Below are 26,793 nucleotides of genomic sequence, written 5' to 3'. Positions count from 1 at the left end.
GGTTCCAACATGCCCAGCATAATAATATCTACTAATAGAGATGAATGATAAAAATATTACATATATGCTGTTAGTAACACACCAGTAGATATTCAAATATGATGTTGAATTCAGGTCACACATCTTTGCAAAATATGGTGCTTCTGGTTCAGTGAGAATAAAATAAATAAGGGAAATGCTTAATCTAGCTAAGTACAGATTCGGTTGTATTTAATATCAAGGCTTTGAACCCCAAAACTCCTTCGGGCTGGTAATTTTCAGCAGCTCCAATAATGCCACCGGGTCTCAAATTGTTCCCTTTTCCACTCTCAGCAACCCTGAAGCTGCTCCTGATATAACTTCTGTGCGAGGCATGGACTTGGTGTCCTTAATTTAGCCTTGATATCTCATCTAACCCTGACAGTTGAAGGCCACACTGGCCTTCTGAAAGTCTGCTGTGTGAACATTGTGTTTTGCAGCAGCAGCAGCTGCTAGTGCTTGGCATGCCCTTCCTCTTGTGAAGTTTTTACATAGGTACTAGAGCTGAGTCAAAATTGCTCAGAAGGCATTTTGCAGAATTTCCTCCAGATAGTTTTCACTGTCTTTTCTTGCGGTAGCTACCATGTCCACCCTGCAATGTGCTGGACTGAACACAGGCAAACACCATTCTAGAAGATTACTTGGAGTGGGGCTTTTAGTGTGGCTGCCCCTGTTCTGTCAGAGGCGTTTTTAGGGGAGCGCATGGAGCCTCGAGTGCACTGCAGGGGGTGTCGCAACTATGAAGTGCACTAGAAGGCAAGAGCAGGGGGGGGGCACCAAATTTTGGCATCGCACAGGGGCACCGCTGAAATTTGAGACCACAAGGTCTGCTGCTGGTTCTGTCGAACAGAAGTCCTGTTGAAATACAGCAGGCATCCACTGCTTGTACTTTTTGGGAAAAGTTGAAGACATTTTTGTTCTGACAGGCTTTTCCAGTTGAATAAATGGACCATTTTACATGAAAGTCAAACTTGTTAGGGTTTTAGTCTTTCCCCCCCAAATGTATTGTTTTTTTCCTGTTTTTAACTGTTTGTAAATTGCCTTGAGACAGTGGGTTAGAAGGCAATTAGTGATTTTTGTGTAATAATAACAATACAAAATGGTGAATGGACAACAAATTTTGCACAAGGGTCTCTAGAATAAAGGGACTTACAGAAACACTCACCACGACCTGGTTATCGGACCAGAAACAGACCCGCCAGTCCTTGAACTCCGTGGTCCAGATGTGCACTGCCACTACGATGGGGGAAAACTCAAGAAAGGTTAAATCACAGGTAATGGCTGTACCCTGCCACTGCTCAGGCCACCTCTGAGGACACCAGCGGCCACAGAAATAGAGCCCAAAACCCAAGGAACCCACAACGTCCGAAGGGACCTGGAAATCGAATTGCAGATTCAAAGTATCCTGCCACAAGGATACACCACTGAACTCCTCCAGGAATTCAAGCCACATCTCTAAATCTGCTCTGACCTTACTGGGCAGTCGGACCCAGCGATGGGGTGACCGCAAGCCTGCAGAAAGTGTTGCTAAGCACACACAAAAGGGGCGACCAGGAACAACCCTGCACGCAAAATTCAAATGGCCCAACAAGGACTTGAATCTGCCTCAAGGTAACCTTTTCCCATGGCAAAAATTCCATAATGATGTCACGCAAAGCCATCAATTTTACTTCAGGCAAAGCGGAAGTTAAAGCCACAGTATCCAATTGAATTCCGAGGTAAGATAACCTCGTGACTGGGCCTTCAGTTTTATCAGCCGCCAAGGGAACACCTGACTCCGCAGTTAGGTCATTAAAAGCTTGCAATAACGGGCAGGGAAGGGGGAAAGGAAAAATGGGGGGGAATAATACAAATTGGGAAGGAATAATGAAAAACAATATAATAAAAGGGGGTAACAGAAAGATATCACCAAGACGATCGTCAAAGGTAAATAGCTCTCTCTTTTGGCTCGCTGAGGACACGCTGTTGGTGTTCCGAATGCACGCGCCAAAAGAGGAAGCTCTGGGTCATGTGCATGGGAATAAATAGGTCCCTCGAGCTGTTTAGACTGCATCCCATTGGCCAGATCACACCCAGTTATGAGGGACCTCCAATTGGGTGTTGTGGCTATCCAATAGAACCCACCCACAACACAGGGTGTCGGATTCCAGGTCTCACCGCAATATGTGCTCTCTTTAAGGGAGATTTACAATTGTAAAACTAACTGGTTTTTTTATTTAAAAAACTAAGCACTCAGTTGATGAGAGGAAAGTAGTGGGAGGCCCTTAAAGGGACCCCAAAACTCTAGCCATTACCCCCTGCAATTCTGTTTGAATCATGCCTACCATGCAGCCTTCTAAAAACAGTATCTAAAGGAACTGTCACAAAAGGTAAGGAGCCAAAGGCCTATCCCTCCCGCCACCCTTGGTAATTTGAGCACTGTTTTAACTCCAGCTACAGTTGCCTTACTTTCAGGGCTGAGGAGAAGCTGCCCTTCTATATGGTTTGTGGCTCTTGGTGTTGACTGGTAGGCTGCCCAAGCAATGAGTCAAGTAGCAAAAAATATATTACATTTCAGTATTACCCAGAGACATCACTGAGAGTGATAATTGCATGCTGGGTGGAAAATAGGCCTATAAAACACCCCTGATTCTTTCCTTGTTGCTTCCAGTATTCCTGCTGGGCAGAGTCACACATGCCTTCCTCATTTATTTATGTCATCGAGTGCAGGAAAGCTATAAACCAGACCAATTGGAAGAAACAGATACAGGCAATAAAAGGGCAATTAGCTGCTGTAGCTGCTATGAGGCTTGCTTTTGCTAAGGTTATGGCCAAGGATGACTTGTAATGGGCATTGTTCTCTATCAGAGAAATCTGGAGAGAAAGTAAAACTTTATTCTAAGCACAGATGGGAGTGAGCATGATGCAGATGTCATTTGCTGTGTACTGATAGACAGGAAAACCATGATTAGGTGGAAACAGGCACCACGGACTTTGCAGAAGGTCCATGGAGCAAGAAGCCTTCTAGCAAACATACAAGGGCATCATTTTCCTCCTTTGCAAAGATGTTCACTGGAATCTAAAACATTCCCTGGTTCTATTCCAGCCGCCAGGTCATATTTTGATGTTGCTTCTTGTTACTTGCATCCTTAAGATCTGTGTGAACGGAAAAGCTAGGAGAAAATGGCTGAAGACTTAAGTCACTTCCAGAAGACCTTTTTAATGAGCATTCATTCTGATTTGTTTGCACAAAATTTGTGGGGAGATTATACACCATCTGCTGCTTATTGAGCTTTCATTCTGATTTGCTTGTGGGGAGGTCATAAGTTATCCCAAACTTTCCAGTGCATTTCCTCATTATTTACTGCAAAAAAGTCCTCTTTTTTTTGGGGGGGGGAGCAGGCTTGTTGCGCAAGGATGTCAGATCCACTTTAACTGAACTGTGTGGAAGGGTGGTGTACAAATTTAATCAATAATAATGAAAATAATAACTCTGCACCCTGAGTTTGTCAGCATGCTACTGAATCCATCTGTGATGCAATGGGTCCGTGCATCTGGCTGTTAACCAGAAGGCCACCCAGGGACATCTGTGTGCAGGATTCCTGCACTGCAGGGAGTTGGACTAGATCAGGCATCTCCAAACTTCAGCCCTCCAGATGTTTTGGACTACAATTCCCATCTTCTCTGACCATTGGTCCTGCTAGCTAGGGATCTTGGGAGTTGCAGGCCAAAACATCTGGAGGGCCGCAATTTGGGGATACCTGGACTAGATGATCCTCAGGGCCTCTTCCAACTCTATGATTCTATGAATCCCATCTGCAAAGTTGGAAGCAGCCTTGCACGTTTATGTCAATTAAAATCAGCAACAGGATTTCAGGAGGAATTAAAAGCAAAGCAGATGACAGATTATGGTGCCAGTAAGAAGTAAAGGAGCTTCAGTGCACATGGAAGGGAATAGGTAGTGATACCACTCTAAGCAATTATTTGTCCCTTTCTGTTATCCCAGGGATGGAGCAACTGTGCTTTTCTAGCTGTTTTTTGAACTCTAGCTCCCACTTAGCATGGTTCATTCATTCATTCATTTGACATTTTCCCACAAGATTGTGCCCAACATGACTCACAACACATCAAATAAACATCAAAAGAATATAAGAGCCTATACAAATAATCAAAGCGTCAATAAGTAAATAGATTTTTCATAAAACCAATTTATACAACACTGCACAAAGCCATACAAATAAACTAACCTGATTTAAGAGATTAAAACGGTAGCCAGCAAGGTGAAAAAGATCCCAGTTATAAAGAATTACCATAATTAACATGCACAGATTGGAGGGGAGTCACATCTCTCATTCAGAGCATCATTCCTCCCAGCTGTCAACAGCATCTCTTCTCTTACTACATTTCCCATCTCCATGGACGTAAAGAGTGCTACTCCTCTTTCACCCTCCCATAGACTCACAGTCAGGGATGATGGGAGTTGTAGTCCAACAATATCTGGAGGTTCCTTTTCCCTGCCTTATTCTTTCCCCAGCCACACATACTTTAAGCTAAAACAAGCATTAGCAGGGAAAGTGACATAAGAGCCAGTTCCGTAAGAAGAGAAGTTTGAGAGCTCAGACGAAATGTTGCGTTGCAGGGGGGAAATGGAGACTTGCACAATATTCTCTGATGGAACGTGGAGCTCCAATGTGATGCACGGGGCTCACTCTTTGAAAATGTGCTGTGTCGTCAGCTTGCCAGGTTAACATTTTGGTGAGCGTTACCTCACCCCTACTTCGGTTGCTCACCTTGGACTTTGGCCAGGGGGAGGAGTAGGGAAAGGCAGTCCATTAGCACAATGATAAGACTAGCCCCTTTAGGTACTGCTTTTGAAACCCAAGCAAGCTTTTCCTTCCACTGAACTCAACTGGTTATTTGGATGCAGACAGCAAGAGGGGCCTTTGCTCTATGTGGTGGAATGGTCAGCCTCTTGCAGCCGTTCATTTTTTGTGGGTAACGAAACTGAGATGTACCCTCAAAGGTGGCATTTATTCTACTCTATAGTTGAAACCTGTGTATCTAAACAAGCTCCACTGATGTCAGTGTTTTGGACTGGGTGGATGTGTGGAGGAGACAAACCTCATATGCAATATATAGCATGACTGGGAAGGAGAGCTTATTCTGGAGCACAGGGAAAGTGGTCGACTTCAGTACAGAACCAACTCTCCAGAGCGGGGGGGGGGGGGGTCAGAAGAAAGATCAGAATTGGCTGGCAGATCACTAGGTGGAACAACTAGGGTTTCTTGTCTCCCAGTTGTTTTAACAGCAGCAGCAGCAGCAGCAGCAGCAGCAGCAGCAGCAACAGCAGCAGCAACAACAACAACAACAATGTAAAGCCTTAATCTTAATGTCAGTCCCCCACATTTCCAGGTCTGTTTGCTGTTTTTTTAAAAAAAATAATCATGAAAATTAATTCACACTATAGTGTAATTCTCTTAATATATACATGTATAACATATACATTTTTTATTCAATGTTGGCTAACATTTTTGCAAAGAGACTTCCCTTACAACAATGCATTTTGTTTGTTATTTTCACTAATACATGCATTTTAATGTCAACTTTACCATAGAATATGCATTTTTTTTGGCATTACTAGAAGTGCATGGCAAAATTCAGAAAAGTGAAAATTTCAAAGGATTCGCACATTGTTTTGGAATGTTTACCTTAAGTGCAAACAAAATCAGATTTCTCCCTCGTCCCTGAAACCAACCAAGCACTCGTACCCAAACCAGTCGAATGCAACAATATTACAGATCCCCCACTCGCTTCACCCTCATACCCTTCTTACAAAGGCTTGCTGCCCAAAATACAAAAAAAATCAACTTTATGCATATTTGCAGCTCTAATGGGCATATGCGCCACACCCACTAAAAATTATCTGATTGGTTGAGACATGTGTGTGTCTGTGTCCCCACTCTGATGTGGGAAACTTGTAAGAACTCATGACAACTTATGAAATCTCACAACCTGTAGCTTTTATTGTTTAATGTCATCTATGTCCATCGCAGATATTAAGGAGACCGCCTTACAAACTTAGGTTAGTGCTTGCTGATAAGCTCCTTCCCTACGGCTAAACCTCTCTTGCATCCCCAAGCTCAGCTTTTGGGGTGTGTCCAGAATACTGTTCCATGCTCCTCTTTTCAAGATGCTCCAAGCCTGTGGATCACTGTGGGATCCAGATTCTCTTTTTCTTTAACCAGTATCTGTCTCATGCTGCTCAACTCTGTTCCCTTGCCTTTGTTTTCTCCAAACTAGTCAGGGTACCTTGTACAGGACACTAGCCATTCTGTTTCTACAATTGAAATGCAATGAAATCTAGAGGAGAATTAAACTAGCTTATTCAACAGCGGAAAGAGAAAAATTCAAAAGCAGCTGAAAGCTGGTCAAAACAAGGGAGTTCCACAACTTGGGTGCCACAACAAAAAAGGCCCTGAAAGGCATAAAACCAAGGAAGCCTTCAAGGATATTGGGACAAACAAAGTATCTGATGTTGAGTGCATTGTATAAGCAGGAGCATATGGGAGTAGGCAGCCATTCAGCTACCTCACCCTAAACAAAAAAAAGGGCTTTCTATGCTATGTAAGAACCAGTGCTTTAAATTGTGCCCAGAAATGACATTGGAATCAGTGGAGAGAAATCACTTTTGGAATAATCCAAAAGCAGACTCCAGAAATCGCTCTGGCTGCCATGGAGTGACTCCGGGAGTTCTTCTGCTATATCTGTTTTGAACTCTTGCAGTTATCAGTCTGGATTCAGTGATTTGTAATATAGTGTTGGGGTCAGTAAGGTTAAGCCCTCCAATTTAAGTTCAGGTTTGGGGTGCATGTGGACCTATATAACTAAATCACTAAATTCAGGAAACATGCTTTTAACACAATCAAAATGCAAATCTGAATTTCTCATTGTGTTTTCTTCCTGTGTGCAGTTCCAACCAGCAGGTGGCACACTATTGAACTTACCTTAGAGGGAGAGCTGTATACGTATTATGGAACACATCTTTCAACAGGAGCAGTGCTCTGCACCAGGGGGAAGGAAAGGGAGACATTTGAATGTTCCAGTAAGGCAGCTGTTGTCTAGACATATTCAACATAAGGTAGTTCAAGGCTGTAGAAAATGACTGCAGAAGGCCAGAATGGATTTCTGCTGTTGGAGAATAGATGGCATATTTAAACCAAGCAACTTTAGCAACTATCTTAGAGTCAAAGAAGCTAAAGACAGTCTTCATTAACCTCATGTGTGGCAGGAGCAGTGGATTAAATGCCCCAATGGTGACTAGAGAGTTTGTTTCCTCTATATTTTAAACCCAACTTCCACCAATAAGACTAACAGCTTCAGCCAGATTGAAATTGGAAACTGCTGTATTTTCCCTTGACATCACTGACAACTTTTATTTTCAGCAACCAAATATTTCCCTGGAATATGCATTGTTCTTTGCTGTAAGAATGCAGGCTCCCAAATATTAGCACCGAAGGTTACTGATAATAATAATAATAATAATAATAATAATAATAATAATAATAATAATAATGGAAAAACCCTAGATTCTGTATTTCAAGCAAAAACAAGGCATTTAATTGTTAGGTTCGAGACCAAACTTGCAAGGGTGTTTATATATTCCTCCAAGGAAAATATGTGCACAGCATACCACACCATATTTGTAAGTGTTTATCATCTCTACAAGGAGCAATTAGGCTATGGAGGGTGTGCTTTGATATTGTTCAAATGAGTGCCAAGTATTCTCAACAGTGAAGATGACCATGGCTATGCCAAGGATTACCCTACTGATGGTTATCATCAAGGCATTCTGCCAGTTAGTTTCTTAAAATGACAGGCCCAAATGATAAGCATTAAGGGGAAATGTTGAGCCAAGTATACTTCTGCTCTGAGTGGGGGTGCGCTAGGAATGATTGTTTGTAACCAATAAGAAGTTTTAAGAAGCTTTAATGTGATGCAACAAAATTCACCATAAGGAAGATGCATTTGTTAGGGCAGAGACAGCAAATAAATACATCTCAATAACTCTGGCAGGAACCTTATTTGAGGAGGTTAAATGACGCAGAGACTATTGATCCACTTTGAATTGGCATCTGGCTTTTTGGTTCTCCTGTCCTGTTCTCTGACACCAAAAGCATATTTGGAGATTGTCATGTACTGTACTGTAGTGCTTTGTTGTCATGAATTAGATCTAGATAGTCACTGATCGATAAAAGCCATTTACTGGAAAGGGCACTAGACCAGCATTCTATTCGACAGAGAATATTCATAAGCATGTTTCATTCCTCCCACTCCCCATTTAAGGCATCTGTTTTTATCCCTAGATCTGTGCAATGCCAACAATTTTATAAACATGGGTGCTTGGGTGAACTGCTGGGCACTTCTGAGCCTATTTCCCCTTCTCTTTGCAGAGATGTCCTTATTTGCTGTTGCATTGGCTAATATAATTGAGTTCTTAGATGTCCACCTGGTTAATGTCACTACACATCTCAGAATATTATATTATTTCATAGTCCATGCGAACTATAACAGAAAGTAGATATCTTATGTTAGTCCTGGAACTCATAAAATACTAACAATTTGTCTTGCTAGTACTTCCAAGGATTAGCTGCCAGTTCCAACAATGTAAGATTCTATTTATGGCCTCTGGTGCTTTACGTGACTTGAGTCATAGATATCCCAGACCTGTTTCTTCTACCCTTGCAATCTGAGATAATCCAAGGGATGCAGACTTGCTTCAATTCATGGAACAGTTGTGTTTGGACTAAAAACACAAGGGCCACACTTCACATCTGAGGATCACACTTCACATCTGAGGATAAATATGAGGACTCCTTTTTCCGTCATGTTCATTCATCCATGCATAGAGCTGGCCTGTTTGAAATAGTTTGCAGACTAAGGAATATCTCAGTCAACTTGCACAGTTAAAAATTACGCATTTGGTAATTTTGTTTCTTACAAATTTGTAAGGCTCTGGCATAATCCAAGTGGGAAAAGTCACCAGAAATTACCAGTCCTATCAAGGTATGGACTTGTCTTGGTATCTACTAACAGGTGCACCCTAAAGTCACCATGCTTCAATTCCAAATCCATTTTATTGAAAAAATCCACTAGGATAGCCACTTCGGATTTTTGTTTAGAAGGAAAATGTTTTGACAGAGCTTTCTCTTTACTTAATCCAACTGAATACCCTGATGTCACGGTGGCAGCTAGGTTCACTGTGTGTCACTAGTTTGGGTTTAAAAGTTATTTTTATTGCAGCTAAGTATGACTCAGGAAGCATGAGGGGTGGTGAGTCTTGGAGGCTCAGAAGGTATCACATTTTGAAGGCATTTCTTCTCACCGCCCATCTGTCTGTCACTTTCCGTCATGTGACATTATATCACTGAAGTTTCAAGATTCATCATTTTCAGCCCTGGTTTGAATTCAAACCATGCTTGCAAAGGAAAAATCAGGAGTGTGCTCCCAATTCTTTTCTTGCAACCAAAATTGAGCACTTTTAAAAAATTTGATTCATTCTTTCTGTTACTGTGCAGGAGTGGGCTCCTGGTTCTTCCTTTCTTGCATCCGCATCATTAGGCGTGGGAAAGGTGGGCATGGTTAATCCAAAATAGCCTGGTGGGCCAGCCCCTGAGTCCTTGCAGGCCTAATTACAACCCCAAGCCACAGGTGCCCAACCAGTGAGTTACCAGGTCAAACCACTGTGCAAGGAGCTGTAATGTTCATGTATCTGTGTTCCGTTGAGGCACTGTTAAGTCGGCTTAACATTGCTTTATATCAATTCCATGCACTTATTCTCATTTCAAAGCTAGATTATAGATATGCAGAAAAAGAAACAGTATTGGTGTATCAAGACTTCAGCAATTTCAGCAGTAAACCTGCATACCCTCCAACATTTCTCTGATGAAAATAGGGACATCCTGTTCCATACCTTCCAATAATTTTCCAATGAAAATAAGGACATCCTAAAGAAAAGTGGGACATTTCCGGGATCAAATCAGAAACCTGTAAATCTCAGACTGTCCTTTGAAAATAGAGACATTTGGAGGGTCTGAACCTGCTGTAGAAGCAACAGATTCAGGTAGAATCTTGTCTTAAGAGCTGAGTTAAATGGAATTTCATTCCTCCTGTTTGCAGCTGAAGACAGCTGTATGTAGCACCAACTGCCTGGTTCCTTGTGATGTCACAAGTAATAACAATTATTATTATTATTATTATTATTAGTATTAGTATTATTAGTATTATCATTATTATTATTACTATTAATATCCCACCCGTCTGGCTGGGTTTCCCCAGCCACTCTGGGTGGCTTACAGCACATATAAAAATTGTACAACATCAGACATTAAAAATACCCTGATACAGGGCTACAGATACAGATGTCTTCTAAAAGTCAGATAGTTGTTTATTTCCTTGACATCTGGTGGGAGGGAATTCCACAGAGCTGGTGCTACTACCGAGAAGGCCCTCTGCCTGGTTCCCTGTAACTTTGCTTCTCGCAGTGAGGGAACCGCCAGAAAGCCCTCGGAGCTGGACCTCAGTGTCCGGACTGAATAATGGGGGTGGAGACGCTCCTTCAGGTATACTGGGTCAAGGCCATTTAGGGCTTTAAATGTCAGCACCAACACTTTGAATTGTACTCAGAAACGATTTAATGTTTCTGTTAGCCAATGTAGGTGTTTTGGGACCAGTGTTATATGGTCTCGGCGGCCACTCCCAGTCACCAGTCTAGCTGCCACAATCTGGATTAGTTGTAGTTTCCGAGTCACCTCCAAAGGTATCCCCATGTGTAGAGTGCATTGCTGTAGTCCAAGCAGGAGATAACCATGTAACACTCTGGTGAGACAGTCTGCGGGCAGGTACCATGTTTCTCCGAAAATAAGACACCGTTTTATATTTATTTTTCCTCAAAAACACACACACTATGGCTTATTTTCAGGGGGTGTCTTAATTTTTTTCTCCTTCTCCTGCTGTGGCCGGCATTGCTGCTGCACCTATCACTGTGACATCTTATTTTCGGGGTATGGCTAATATTCCTTGAATGCTTAAAAATCCTGCTACGGCTTCTTTTTGGCTACGTCTTATTTTTGGAGAAACAGGGTAGAGTCTCTGCCTGTGTACCAGATGGAGCTGGTGGACAGCTGCCCTGGACACAGAATTAACCTGTGTCTCCATGGACAGCTGTGAGTCCAAAATGACTCACAGGCTGTGCACCTGATCCTTCAGGGGCACAGTTACCCCATTCAGAACCAGGGAGTCCTCCATACCTGCCCGCCTCCTGTCCCCCCAAAACAGTATTTCTGTCTTTTCAGGATTCAACCTCAATCCATTAGCCGGATTGAGTCTACTTCCCTCTGGTTTTCAATATTTAAAAAACTTCGGAACAAAATAAATGCTGAGTTATAAAAATAACCATTAAAATGTGAATGACCCTGTGAAAGAGCAAGGGAAATGACTGAGTATTCAAGTGGTACATCATTGGCATTTTAAAGTGGAAGAAGCTTGGCACATCCCACTGTAGAAATACATTCTAACATGCCTGGTTTGGGTTTTTGTTCTGATACATCTGTACAACTCTGCTTTATTATGTTTTTCAACCATTCTCTGTCAATCAAGAAAATTATCAAGGGTTTTTTGTTGCAGCTAGCCTGCTTCGGAGGTGACAGAGGGGTTTTAGTGAGTGTCCTTTTTTCATTCTACAAACCATCACTCTGGACATCTGCACAATATAGCCTTCCGGGGCACCCATCCTTTGATTGAAATAAAGGGGCATAAGCTGGTGATATGTGGTCAGCAATGATAGAGAGAGAAATTGAAAATGTAAGTAGATGAAATGTAGAAGAATTTTATAAATTACTGCAATCATTGCAGTCTTTCGTGAATCAAAACAATGCTTAAATACAACTTTCTTGTGGCAATTTGTTGCCCCATACGAATGAAATGAACGTTTTTTTCTGCCATTATCTGAATAGATGCTTTACTTTTTATTTGTTTCAGATTCGCAATAAAAGCAAAGCATCCAAGGCTGGGCTGTGTGAAGGGGATGAGGTGATATCTATCAATGGCAACCCTTGTGGCGACTTGACCTATTCTGAAGTTATCGCTCTGATGGAGGGCTTGGCTGACACTCTCCAGATGCTTATCAAGAGGTAAAGGAAACTCAGCTTGGCTACATATACTGATAAGGTCCATGTTATAGTCCCATTGCGATTTTGGGAACCAACTTTGCACTTTCTATGCCACTTTGCACAATTTTTAATAGACCATTTTAAGAACACTTATCTTCACAATCACAATGCCTGGTTCTTTGCACTTCATAATTGCATCAAGAAAGTGCAAATTAATTACATGGATAAATAAATTATTTCATTGGAAAACTGAGGCTTGCCGATCAGAAGGTCGGCGGTTCAAATCCCCGTGACGGGGTGAGCTCCCGTTGCTCGGTCCCAGCTTCTGCCAACCTAGCAGTTCGAAAGCATGTCAAAGTGCAAGTAGATAAATAGGTACCGCTACAGCGGGAAGGTAAACGGCATTTCCGTGTGCTGCTGTGGTTCGCCAGAAGTGGCTTTGTCATGCTGGCCACATGACCTGGAAGCTGTACGCCGGCTCCCTCGGCCATAACGCAAGATGAGCGCTGCAACCCCAGAGTCGGTCACGACTGGACCTAATGGTCAGGGGTCCCTTTACCTAATTCCCATGGAACAGGTATAGGATCATTCTGACAGTCATAACATAAAATTATCTAAACTTTCAGAGGGATCAAAGTGGTGTTCACTTCACTTTTAAACAGCATCAACCTGTTGAAGTTCGTACTGTGGTGTGATAGGAGTTGTATCACTTATCATTTATGTAACAGAAAATGCATTTGCGCAATAAAAGTGAAGATTAAATCCCACAGACCAGATACAAACACTGAAATTTAAGTCCTAGAGGGAACAATGCACTTTGTATCTTGTGGTCAATCTCCCCACAACAGAAGTGCAACTTCGTTAATTGTAATCATCATCAGACTTTAAAGAAAGATATTTAATCTTGCACAGCAAATGGCAAACATTTATTGTTGGGGACAGGAGATGGTGTATAAAGACTTCAAGTATATCCGTAGGCAGAGAGCCTTTTAAGGGGGGAATTCTTTGTGGCTGTTTCTGTCTCTCCCGCTTTCCCTCCCTCATTCCCTCCCTCATTCCCTCCCTCCCTCCCTCCTGTCCTCACATAAACAGAAATCCAGACACACTAAGCTACCAATAAAGGCTAACATTTATCTGGCTCACCCCCAGTTTTCCTTCCTACAAGGAAATGTTTACAGATTCATAGTTTATTAAGCACCACAATTGATTGTCCAAATAACACAACATGATGGAAACCAGCTACATTCACAGGGCTGCATAAATTAAGATGCTTGACCTTTTGGGAGCTCTGTCCATAGTTTGATAGATATTACGGACCAGCCCTGTGTCCAGGTACTGTTTCCAACAACTGATACAGATGTGCAAGACAGAGACAGAGTGGGACTGAGATTTGCCAGAACAGATGGCTTTTTAAGCATGTCTTTTAATTTACCAGCTTCCCCCAAAATCTTCAGCCAACACTGCCAGATCCTGCATAATATTTATTTATGCTTTTTATTCAGTATACTGAACTTTTGCTTCCTCGAAGCCAGATAGAAAATTAATGGTATATCACTTGGATGTATGGTACAGTAATGGGGTCTGAAGGAACCAAGGATTTACATTTCCCCCCTTTCCTTTAAGATGTGCGAGCCTTGGGTCCATATTAGATCCCCTTTAGTGCTGCTGAGGCACCACTCTGCAATTTGCTGGAAGCAGAAATAAAAGGGAGATCTCAATGTGGCACGATACTGTATATTTTTATTAACTTTATATTTCACCCTTCCTCCCAAACAAGCTCAGGGTGACATTTATATTAACACACTTAACAGCTATATTAACTAGCGGTTCCCTTTCCCAATGGCCAAGTGGGTTATCAATAAGCCCACAAGTTAGTTCCATTCAGCAAAAGCCCCTGATGATTTCAAACAGAAATGCACTGCTCACAAATTCAATATATTTTACTGCTTCCTATTTATCCTGCCTGTGGAATTTGTGAGTAACCTCCCATTACATAGCCTTTCTGTGAAGTACAATATTATTTAACTAATAGAAGAATTAGAGGGAATAATTAATTAGACTCTCACCACCCCAAAAACAAAAAGTGACCTGTCATTTCTCCTGACCAGGAGCACCTCTGTTTTGCCTTTTCATATATAGTCCATTGCTGCCTCTAGGCAGTAACAAAGAGATGAATAGTTCTCTGATGACAATACTTGGACAATCTGGCTTCTAGGAGCCAAGGAAAGAGAAAAAGTCATTGTTAGATGCTTTTGAAAAACTTGTTTAAAATGTGGGACTCATTGGGCTTGCCCTAAAAATCAACTGGGCTTTGAATGCTCAAAAACCCAAAGGATTGGTTCACACATTCACTGACAATTTTCCAAACATTCTCACCCAAAAGATCTTGTCTTTGAGAAGGGATAGGGTATCCAATGGCAGACAGCGAACCTCGATACCACAAAGCATTCCCTTAGCTGGAAGTCACATGTGGCCTGATCCTGCTGGGGACCAAAGGGATTGCCATTTGCAATTAAGGACAGATCTTGTGAAGCCTGTCTTGTTTTGAAGTCAGCTCTCCCCCATGTATTATGCCACCATTCCTCAAAGGTAAAGGTACTTTTCTCGGGGAAATTGGAGCAAAATCAGAGGATAGCAGGGCAGAGCTTGTCCATCCCTCGAAGACTCACCCCGTCTCCAGTTTCAGTGCTAACAGCTAAAATCCCCCAACCCCCCCCTTTTTTTTTGAATGGTTCCACTCAGTTGTGTGGCATATACACTAAATGAAGAACAAACCTTGGTGACAGCTTACGGTATGTCTGGAGTGAGACAAACCATGAGCCTGGGTTTTTATGATACACTAAGCCAAACTATGGCTTATTCCCAGTTAGTATGGCAGCAGAACCGCAGGGCTGGTGGGGCAGCCACAATCCTCTCCAATAATCTGCGCATTTGAACAGTCACACTAAGCCATGTTTTGATCTAGTGAAAAGAATGCCATCTTTAACATGTTCTTCTTCGTAATACATGGGGATACATGGGAATATGTTTGAGGCTCATCAATATACTGGAAGACCAGGTTAGAAAGATCCATTGGCATTAATGTCAACACTTGTTCAGGTGTCTACGTTTCTTACTGTTAGTAAAAAAACAACAACACACTTTACTAGTTTTGTCCTACAAAGCAAATTATGTGATAGATTTAGATAATAACTAGGAAGAAAAGCCACCCCACATATGGCTGGCAGCAGTGGAACTTAATGAAGCAGGATGCCCAGTGCCACATCTACAGCCCTGCCACTGATGCTGGCCTGGGCAGAAGGTTGAAACTGAATGTTTGCTTTGCCAGCTCCTAGACTGGTGCAGTGAAAAGGCCTGAATGAGGCTCGTTGTCATCACACAACAGCAGCAGGGTTGACTTGGGATCCAGAGGATTTCTTGCTGGCCCAGCTCCATTCTGAGATTCATTTGTAAACTCTTGGTGCTCCCCAGCTTAAGTCCAACACTGCATACACCAGGGATAGCCGTGGTGTGCTGTTGTTGGACTACAACTCCCATCACCCCTGACCATTGAGCATGCTAGCTGGGGCTGATGGGAGTTGTAGTCCAAAAGTCTGGAGGGCAGCACATTGACTGCTTGTGCGTTGCACTGTATTGATTATGTAAACTTTTTAAACAGTTGCTTGATACGCAATTACGGTAGATTTACAACTCAGATTTGCTATTTGTGTCTCTGCAGATCTTCCAGTGGAGTGAATGAGACCTTCAGTCCTGAAACAGAAAATGGCAGTGGCATTAAAAATGAGGAATATAAAGAGAGCACTACCCTGCAAATCAGAACAGCAGCGCCCAGACCCCACCGACAACTGCAGGTCATAGAGGCAACCCATGAAACACTCCAGAAAGAGCAGCAAAGCGATGCCGAAAGAGATATCACCCCTTCTCACAAAATCCCTCCCAAAGTGATAGAAGCCCCTAAAACACACTTCATAGAGGTGCCTGCTTTCACTGGGGAAAAGCCAGGACCGACAGTTGAGCTCCAGTTGTCCCTCTTGCATGACAAACACAGAGGCAGCAGTGTTCCCAGCCTGACTGTCCTAGGAGCTGAACAGCACAAGTCCTCAGAAGCGGGAGCCACCCTACCGCAAGATGGGACCAGCTGGCTGACTGCAGGTCCCGCGGCTGAAAAAGACCACGCTGTCCAGTGGTCAGGCAGAACATTCCAGGCTGCTAGCGGCAAAGAGGTCAAAGCAGACCTCGGAGCGGAGACAAAGGAGCCGTCTCTCACCAAGGTAGAGGTGATCCTAGACTGCTCTGACAGGGCAAAGGAAGAGTTCGGGTCTTTGGCCGAAAAGGGGTGTGTGGATTCTCAAGTGGAAGGAGGGCAGTCAGAAGCACCTCCTTCTGTAGTCTCCTTCGGAATCTCATCAGAAGGCACAGAGCAGGGAGAAGACGACCAGCACTCTGAAAGGGAACATAGCAGACCTCACAAACACAGGGCAAGGCACGCCAGTGAGTATATTATTGCTAAGCGGGTGGCTTTGCTTGAGACTTACATTTTGCAACATAGAACATTTCAAAGTGCAATTGCGTCCATGTGCTTAGGATTAATATAAACTTTAAAAGGGGGCTTCTTAATATCCCCTCCCTCACTTTTCTAAATGCCATTCAGTTTCTGTTGTTTTGATGTATGGTTTTTGTTAGCCCTGTAGCAATATTTTTTTAAAAAAAAAATCAGTAGGAATTGAATGTTCTTCATAGCACTGACTAGAAAGCTCGCTTTGAAACATTATCTAGGACTGCTAACTTTCTACTTCTAAAAATACTTGCTGGTACAGACAGCCTGTGGGGCTTCTTAACAAAGACGTAAAAGGCAATTTGACAGAGATTGTCCCAGAAGAGGAGTAATGTTGTCAGGCATATCATTTCTTGCTTGTAGGTTTTACCATGTACAAAGAAAGGCTGTGTTTTGTCTAGAATTGGCATACTTATGATGCTACTTCTATTAAAAGTTCTATTAAAAGTTTTTTTAAGTTCCTTTAAAAAAATGAAAAGTAGTGAAGTAGTGAAGCTTGATGATGCTTGCAGAAAGCCGCTTTGACAGACACCAGCATGTGTATTTTTGGCCAGTTATCTGATCCCTTTCAGTTTTGCAAGGCTTCTCTACACTGTAAAGTGAACTTACTATTCCTTCTGCCTTCCATACCTAGAGGTCAGTGCAAAATCTACACAAGGTCTTTAATTGGAAGTAAACTAGTTGACCAATAGTACGACAGCTAAAAACAACTAACTCAGATGCAGCTTTTCTCAAAGCATCCTTTTATTGATTCAGTTCTGATCCTGGCAGTTGTGCATTCATTGTGGACTATTTCAAGAATTCCATCAAGGGATTTTTCATTGCAAAATGACAAAGGCTTGGTGATATACTGTAGCACTGAGCTGTCTTGCACAGGCTGAGCATGCTAGCCCATTACTAATTCCTCTGCAAGCATATTTTTAGAATTATAACCGTTTGCATCATTGTGTAAATTAAGCTGTTGCTTATGCTTGAAGTGCCCAGCTGTAATCCACATATTTATGTCATATTTAACAGAGTATAAAAGAACAGCATGCATGCTTTGCATTTTGGCAGTGAAGCCAGCAGCAACTGTGGGCTTGTGCTTGTCAGATTACACCATCGGTTTAGTTATAAAGGGGTTTGACTAAATACCCATAATTAAGCCGTTCAATACAGGAATGTTTTGCATTCTTCAAGTACCATTGCAATGAATACAAATCAGGGAATTGTATTTCCTTTCTTAAAGAAGAAAATACATTCATTTCTAAACACATGATCATAGGCTGGTATCTAAAGAGTCACTATAGGCTTAGGTGCCATATACACAAGGGCTAATGTGCACCCAATATGATTTTTGTCTCCCCCGCTCTTTGAATAGGCTCCCACACTCGTGTCATATCATAAACTGCTTTAGAAACAGCTTCAAAGGTGTTTTACCATGAGATTACTGTTCGATAACACCCAAATCTAATGTCTTCTGGGGTGTGGCTCTCTAGTTCCAGGGCTCTTTGGCTCCCAACAACTATCTACTATGGAAATCTTCATGAAAACCATGTTCCCTGGATTAGGCTATCTACAGCCTAAAATATTATGTAACATTGTTATGTTCAAACGGATGCTGTTTGCAATGCATCAAAAGGAAAATGGGGTAGTATATCCCACACTGAAATATAAGCTAGCCTGTAAAGCAATAGGGCTCCATATTACTATATATATATATATATATATATATATATATATATATATATATATAATATGCCGATCTTCCCCAACCAAGTACTCTCCAGAGATTTTTGGACTCTTCTCTCCCACCATTCCTAGGCAGTGATGTAAAACGTCAGGGATAATGGGATTTATGGTCTAAAACATTTGGAAGGCACCGGGTTGGGGATTCTGTTCTATGCTTTAGTACTCACACTACAGCCTGCTTATCATGTAGCATGTGCCTGCTGATGTTTAAGATCTCATGTCTTATACAACCGAATCTTTCCCCTTATTGCCCAAGACATGATTCTGGAAGTGGGCAACCCAACCCTGTGCCTATTTATTCAGAAGTATGTCCTCCTCTGATTGATGGGGCTTACTCTCAGATAAGCGGGCATAGGATTGCCGTGATACTGGTGGAAACATTTTTTGCATTACAATGCTTACACTCAGGCGCAGACCTACATGTGTAAAAAATGAAATATGAGATGAAATATGAATAGAAGGAAATGCCGCTTATCTCAGGATAGCAAAATGTGAGGATCCAATAGCAGTTCATTCAAGGTGAAAAGTTTATATCCTCCAGAGCTTCTTTTTTTTAAAAAAAACTACAGTGGTACCTTGAGTTACAGACGCTCTAGGTTACAGACACTTCAGGTTACAGACTCCGCTAACCCAGAAATAGTACCTCGGGTTAAGAACTTTGCTTCAGGATGAGAACAGAAATTGCAGCGCGGCGGCAGCGGGAGGCCCCATTAGCTAAAGTGGTACCTCAGGTTAAGAATAGTTTCAGATTAAGAACGGACCTCCAGAACGAATTAAGTTCTTAACTCGAGGTACCACTGTAGAGACATTAACAGAAATTAGTTATTAAAGTAGAGTTATAACATGTAATTTAAAAAATAAATGTAAATTAATAACACTGATTTAGGTCTGCTTACAGAGTCTGCTTTAATTTGTTCACTCCCCAGAGGAAGTGCTTTCCCTATTAACAGTCTGGTTACATTTAATTAAAGTATTTATTTCATCGTGTTAAAAAAAATCCAATTCTGAATAGCAGGAGTCAATACCATGGTTACCACTATTCACATTCAAAATGGTTTTCAGGGTACAGGGAATCAAACTTTCCCCCCTGTGGATACAACTCCTGGATGATCACACCACAAGTATTATCTTTTTCTGTTTCTAGAAGAACTTGTGACTTGTCTTGCCCTGTAATTCAGCAGCAAAATTGGGCTGCCTTCTGTAGGAGCAGATATGGCACTGTTGGGAGAGTTCCCAATAGCTACTTTGGGCATGATAGCTTGGACACCTCCAGTGGGATCCTTTTCTTTTTCTTTATCATATAATCTGCTTATAAAAGCTTACTACATTGCAACCATGGTTTTCTATGCTGGATAGAAGGCTCAGGATAGAGAAATACAAGGGCTAGTTGTGTCCCAGTAGGGCTGTGTGTGTATGTGTATATAAAATATTCCAGGTTTGATTCAAACTCCTATTCCTTACACCATAACTTTCAGACTGGTGGGGAGAGGGAGATCTCTGGACAAGTTGAACCATTTAACTATTTCAGAAGAATTGATCTTGTTTAAGTTAATAAACATATTCTCCAAACTTCTCCCGGAGCATATGTGCCTAACTCAGCACCCATAGTATACGTACATCTATCTGATTTATCTTCTATATTATACTGGCTTATATATGTACACAGACTGAAGCAAATATGTGACATCAAAAGCTCTTGAAAGTGGAGCTAGCAAATCCATAAGAAAAAAAATTGTGCAAAGAATGTCAGCCAGGGAGGAATGATTGCTATGGAATTTTTATCATGGCTGGAACTGTGGGAAAAGATTATTCTTAATGCCTTGCCTATGCATCTTTACATAAGGGGGAAGATTCTAGCTCTAGAGAAAGAAAGATTAGGACCGCACTCTTGCACCCCAAATAGCTATTGTGCAGCTTATGGTTAAAATGGCTCTCATGTTACACTGTGGCCTGAGATATGTTCTTTAATCCTTTTCTGCAGGGCTCAGACGGAGCGAGAGTCAGTCAGAGAAGCAGGTGAAAGAAGCCAAGTCTAAATGTAAGAGCATTGCCCTCTTGCTGACAGCAGCTCCAAATCCCAATTCCAAGGGGGTGTTGATGTTCAAGAAGCGTCGCCAAAGAGCCAGGAAATATACGTTGGTCAGCTACGGGACTGGGGAGCTAGAGCGTTACGAGGACGAGGGCGAAGAAGACGAAGGTGAAGAAGGTGACAAAGAGAACGCTTTTGAAATTACCTTGCTAGGCACGAGCGAGTCGGAAATCGATGAAGATTTCTTCTCCGACATTGACAAAGAAGATCGGATTGTGACATTTGACTGGGATACTGGACTGCTTGAGGTTGAAAAGAAACCAAAAAGTGGGGACGAGATGTCTCAGCTGCTTCCAGAAAGCAAGGGCAAGGGGGCAGTCATGTTTGCCAAAAGGCGTCAACGGTTGGACCAGATCACGGCTGAGCAGGAGGCAATGAGGATGCAGGCAGGGCACAGCTCCTCTGAGGAACACCAGGCAGCCACAGCAACCGAGAGCACCTACAAAATGAGCTCCTCCTCATATCAGGCAAAACAGGAAGAATCTTCCAGGGTGAAAAGCCATGTTAGCAAAAGCTACATAGAAGTGAGCCATAGTCACGGTGCAGCAATTCAGCAAAATGGCATCGGGATCACTCCCGAAGCAAACCTGATGTACCCATCCTCAGAAGCCCTTAAAACTGCTGCTTCCAACAGAACAGCCAAGCCTTTCCCTGGTGTACAAAACAGAGCAGCGGCTCCGTTTTCTCCCACCAGAAGCATGACGAGCCCCCTGTCAGATCTCCCTGCGCCACCGCCTTACACTTCGGTCAGCCCACCCCCTGAAACCTTATACAGAACTGTTTTGTCTCCAGTTGCCGCCAGTGCAGCGCAGCCGGCGATATGGTCTCCAGCAGAGTCAACAGAACAGATCGCATCCAGGGATGAAAGGATCGCGGTGCCTGCCAAAAGAACTGGAATACTGCAAGAGGCAAAGAGAAGAAGCACCGCAAAGCCAATGTTTACTTTCAAAGACACCCCCAAGCTGAGCCCTAACCCTGCTCTTCTGTCCCTTGTACAGAATACAGAAGGCAAAAAAGGCGGTGCTGCAGGCTTTGAATCGGGGCCTGAAGAAGACTACCTCAGCTTGGGAGCAGAGGCCTGCAATTTCATGCAAATCCAGGCAGGCAAGCAAAAGGTCCCACCTCCTGTTGCTCCCAAACCCTCCTTAAAGGTTTCTCCCACTGCCGCAATGCCTACTTCACCAGTCTGGTCACCTCCAGCTGTGGCTGTTACTCAACCTCCTATCTTTCCAGCTCCAAACTCCCCTGAAATGGCAGCTCCAGCACCTGTCAAAACAGCCCAACCTGCTTACCCCCCTCCCCAGCCTGTCAACATAGTACAACCTGCTTACCCCCCTCCCCAACCTGTCAACATAGTACAACCTGCTTACCCTCCTCCCCAACCTGCTTATTCCCCTCCACAGCCCCCAAGTACTCTTAAGCTAGCCAGTCCTTTTAAAGGGCCTCAAACAGCAGCGCCACACCAAAACTATACACCCAAAACAACACCCACCACCCCAGTAGGAAATGCTGTGCTTGCTGGAGGGGTGGGGCCAGCTTTCGAGATGCCCCCAGCTTTGAGTGGGAAAGGAGCCCAGCTCTTTGCCAAAAGGCAATCGCGGATGGAAAAATATGTGGTAGACTCAGAAACCGTGCAGGCCAATATGGCGCGGGCCGGATCACCAACTCCGTCTTTACCAGCATCTTGGAAATATTCGTCGAATGTTCGGGCACCACCACCTGTGGGCTATAACCCCATCTACTCTCCATCTTATCCTCTCGCTGCTACCAAGCCACAGTCAAAGTCCCCTGCTGCTGCCAAAACTACCAAGAAAAAGCCTAAGAAAGCGCTTAGCTCTTTGGAAGTTATGAAGCATCAACCATACCAGCTTAATTCATCCTTATTTACTTTCCAACCTCCCTCTGATAATAAGGAAAGTGCACTTCCTAAACAGCCTGCGAAGTTCGACTCAGCGTCTGCCTCAAAGCAAGCTCTACCTTCAAGATCGCTCAATGCCGGTTCTCCTTCTAATGTCCGGGAATCTTCAGTGTACTCTGTACCAGCCTACACTTCGCAGCCTTTCTTCCAGTCGAATGCCTCTAGCCCTGTCATTGAGTCCTGTGCGTCGACAGGCTACCCTTCTTTTTCGAAGCAAGAACCAGCAGCATCCTCTATGTTTACTGCTCCCAGGCCAAAGTTCTCAGCCAAGAAAGTTGGCGTCTCAGCACAGGTGTGGAAACCCTCGGCCATTGAAGAGTAAAGCATAGCTACAACTCAGTATCCACTTAGCTCACAATGAATTATTTGCAGTGGTTATCTGGCACTCAAGCGATCCTTGGCTTACTTAATAATTTTTTTCAGATATATCACATGAAATCTGGGTCCAAAAAAAAAGGCTTCAGACTGAAATCCTATGCACACTTACCTGGGAGTAAGCCCCACCGAAAATGGTGAGGCTTTTTTCTGAGTAAACATGCATAGGATGGCACAATGAACGATTTTTAAATGAATCAAAATGAATATTAATTTGCAATGACACACATTTATGTATGCACTCCTCTTTCATGGCTATGCATGCATAGTGTCCTAAGATGGGTACGTGCCACTTCATATTAAGTAAGCAGGATGCTTGGTGTTAGTGCTTCAGTACACAAATACACAGGGAACCTTGTTCCTGTAATTCATCTGTTAGAACATAGGTTTCACAGAAGGTTTTTGGGGTGGGGGTGGGGGAGACTGGCGGCCAAAGGGTCGGAGCACAATCAAAATAACAATGATATTAGATTTATTTCTGAAAAGTGCCTTCAAATGTTATGTCTCTTATGAATGTTGTGTATAAAAATAGGTATAGAGTCTTGGCCCAATTCTGCAGTTGAATCCCTTTTATGAGGCATCTTCAGAGCCCCATTCCTACTATCACTGCAACCATATTGGGGGGGGGGATGAATTACTTCCTTTTTGTATAGCCACTGGGCATGCAAAGTGGTGAATTCGCCAGCAGCATTTCCTTGATTCTCGGCTTAAGGTGACACACCACGGATCCGTGACAGTTTACCTCACATAAGCACTATAATAACGTGGCCGTGTTACACCTGATCCTGTGACCCCATAACGACAGGGAAATGATTCATACAAATCAGCACTGGTCAGTTTAGTTCGCTGGAGGTTCTATTGCAGACTTGGGTCATTAGAGAGTAAACTGGTGATCCGCAATCATGAATTACCTCTTCAATTTCCCCCTTTCCCTGGTTAAGGGTAAATAATATTACTAGATTTGGAAGAAGAAAGCCATAGGCTGGAGAGGCTATTCAAAGTTTTCCCATTTGGAGGGAAAATGTTGACCTCCCCAGGCCTAGCATTTTGTTCTGTTTTTGACAAGTAGAAAATTACACATCAAGCAGAACTGTGGAAGAGCCAGGAGGATGAGCTGGGTCCTACAGTTGTGGAAGTGGTGCAATATGTTCACGTGAAAGCATAGCGACTATAAACTGAAGGGACACGTCCTTGAATACCAGTTTTGCAACCAGAGCAGTATGTGCCTTATAAATACTTGTCTAATGACATGCCATGGTTCCTGACCTCATATTTCTGTGGATCGCTTAGGCACATTCTCATTTTCACCTTGAGCTTTCCAGTCCTGCTTCTTCCACTGGTATTTCTTTTCACTCTGCTTTTGTGCACTCTGCTCTTTCACCCTACTCTTGAGTAATAATACACTGTGGACCAGGAGGATCAAGACACTGTTACCACGCCATGTTTGCTGGGTTGAATATCCAGGGTTAGGTTCTGCCAATTTTATTTATGGTTGTGATACAAAAGAACAATATTTGACATCTCCAGTAATGCTTGAGTGTCTAGGCTGTATTCACTCTAGACCAGGCATCCCCAAACTGCGGCCCTCCAGATATTTTGGCCTACAACTCCCATGATCCCTAGCTAACAGGACCAGTGGCGGGGGAAGATGGGAATTGTAGTCCAAAACATCTGGAGGGCCGAAGTTTGGGGATGCCTGCTCTAGACAGACTGAATTCCATTGAATACAGTTTGAGTGCACACACTGAGGTGATTAAAAAGGGGTTAAGGGATAGACTTTCTCCACACTTCTAGCTAAACCAATATCACAAAATGAAGGACAATAATTAATTTAGGTTTGGCTAAATTATTTAGATGGATTTTGGACATACAGCCATAATGGGAAAGTGCCTGAGTAGGGACAGTTCATGTGAATGTACTGACTGTTGATTAAAAGATCAAACAAAGTCTGGTCTGAAAATAGTTTGAATTTTTATAAATGAACATACAAAGCTTCTGTGTGGCCCATAGATCCCAGAGTTATCTACTCTGACTAGCAATTGCTCTTTGGAGTCTAAAGCAGAGTCCCCCGCCCCCATTTCTTGTTATCTTCTCATTTTAACTGGAGATGCCAGGGATTGAAATTGGGACCTTCTGCATGCAAATCATGTGATCTACACAGTTACAGTCCTCCCCCACTGTAGCATACCAAGTTCTGGAGGCCCTCAAAACCTACTGTGGCCATAATGCCATTTCATTCTCATTTGCATTGCCTGAATCAATACAAGGCTGGTGGTGATAATGGGAGATGTTGCCCCATTGTCTAGTGCTGAAATTGACGCTCACCTTCACATCACTGAATCCCTCTGAAACAGAGCTGTTCCTTGCCTACAGTCCAATTCACACAAACAGCTACTGCTTGAATTTCCAAGGTTTCAGCAATGTGTGATGGGCACATGCTGCAACACTTCCTATACCACTAAAATAATGTTGCAAATAGTCCCTAATCTGCAAAACAAAACATTAAAAAACCACCTTTGGAAAAGCTCTACCTATCCACACTCAGGACATCAAAACTGCTTCTATGCAGTCGAAATTACTTCAATTTAATATGTCATGAGGGCCTTTGAAGATGCATTTCATAGAGAACACCATCTGCAGCCTTCAAATGTGGGGGAATACCCCAATGGGTAGTTTCTTGGTTCCAGTTTCCACCATTGTGGCTTGATGTCACAATTACAGAAATTTATGTAAGGAAGCCATACTTATCTGTGTGAACAGACTAGGTCACACAGTGGACAAGCCTCCCTTGGGTGGTATGCATTAAAATAGTTCCATTAGCACAAGGATATTGGAGTGCACAACAAAACCTCCCCTTCCTCTCCTCTTTCTGTTTGCCTTCTATGGAACCCCTAAATCTGCTCTGAGGTTTCTTCCAAACTTCTGGAACAGCTTTGGAGGTTGAAAGGGGGCACACAGGAGATGGGAGGGGGCCAGTTCCATTGTGATAGGCGGAAACTTTTGTGCTAATGGGACTAGTTTATTGGATATCGCCCCATGTGATTGCGTCCAGTGGGCAGGCAATTGAGAACAGCTTTTCTCCAGTCATGTGGAAGGCATTTGGACTATAATATTGAAAGAACAGCGATGTACTGTATAAGTAGACCAATCACCATCCAAAAATGAACAAGGGTTAAATGTGCTGCACTTAGGAAACATTTGAGGCATATATTTCATACTTCACACATAAAAGGAGCATTTCCTAACATGTAGGACTTATCCAAAGTCCATAGAGCAAATGGAATAACTCTTTTTGACTAGCTAGAACATATTTAGTCCTTTTGACTACAGTGGGGTTCTTGTCCAAAGCTCAACATATTTAGGGTAGGCTTTGTTAGCTGAAATAGTCTATACTGGAAGTCAAATGTGGCTGTATCAATTTTAAGTAAACAGCCCATGTTACGTAGAAATATGTACACAAAGGATTCTTTTGCAACACAACATATTTAAGATTATGTGGTATCAATATTTTAATCCTCTTGAGATCTTCTTTCTGTACATTTTCCAATTACAACCTGCTGTATTTTTTCCTCTACCATTAAAATTGCTCCTTTCTTCTTTGTGTTTTTTTTTTGCTTTTTCTTTGATTTCACATGTTTTTATCTGCAGTTGAAAAAGAGTTTCGACGTCTTTCTTTCCTTCTTTTCCTTTCTCTCCTTCCTTCTGCCAAAATTGCTCAAAATGCCATTCCGATTCTGGTGGAATGAATTCAGCCTGATCAACAGCTCAATTAAATCCAAGTATTTAAATCTGAATAGGGTGTGAATTGCGTAGGACATCAATAGAACTGAAGTGTCATAAATTTGCTGTGCAGAGTTGGTGCCAATACGGTTATGAGGGTGATTCTACAGCTGATCAATCTGCAGCCATATATGTTGGTCTTTGCTGTTACTATCAGAGGGAGGAAAGTGAGAGAAGCCTG

The 26,793-nt window shown here is 42.7% G+C and overlaps 1 protein-coding gene across 1 annotated transcript in view; it reads left to right on the top strand.

Moving 5' to 3' along the window:
- The window catches only part of SYNPO2 (synaptopodin 2), an 89,670-nt gene that overhangs the window by 48,915 nt on the left and 13,962 nt on the right, over positions 1-26,793 (top strand). The window contains exons 2-4 of the mRNA XM_035111525.3: positions 12,034-12,185; positions 15,883-16,655; positions 20,432-22,749. Of these exons, the coding sequence (XP_034967416.1) occupies positions 12,034-12,185; positions 15,883-16,655; positions 20,432-22,749 (3,243 nt within the window). The remainder of the gene's footprint in view (positions 1-12,033; positions 12,186-15,882; positions 16,656-20,431; positions 22,750-26,793) is intronic.

Source organism: Zootoca vivipara, chromosome Z1, assembly GCF_965207765.1.
Source record: "Zootoca vivipara chromosome Z1, rZooViv2.hap1.1, whole genome shotgun sequence".
Taxonomy (NCBI): domain Eukaryota; kingdom Metazoa; phylum Chordata; class Lepidosauria; order Squamata; family Lacertidae; genus Zootoca; species Zootoca vivipara.
Note: the sequence above shows the minus strand (reverse complement) of the source record. Positions and strands in the feature narration are given on the sequence as shown.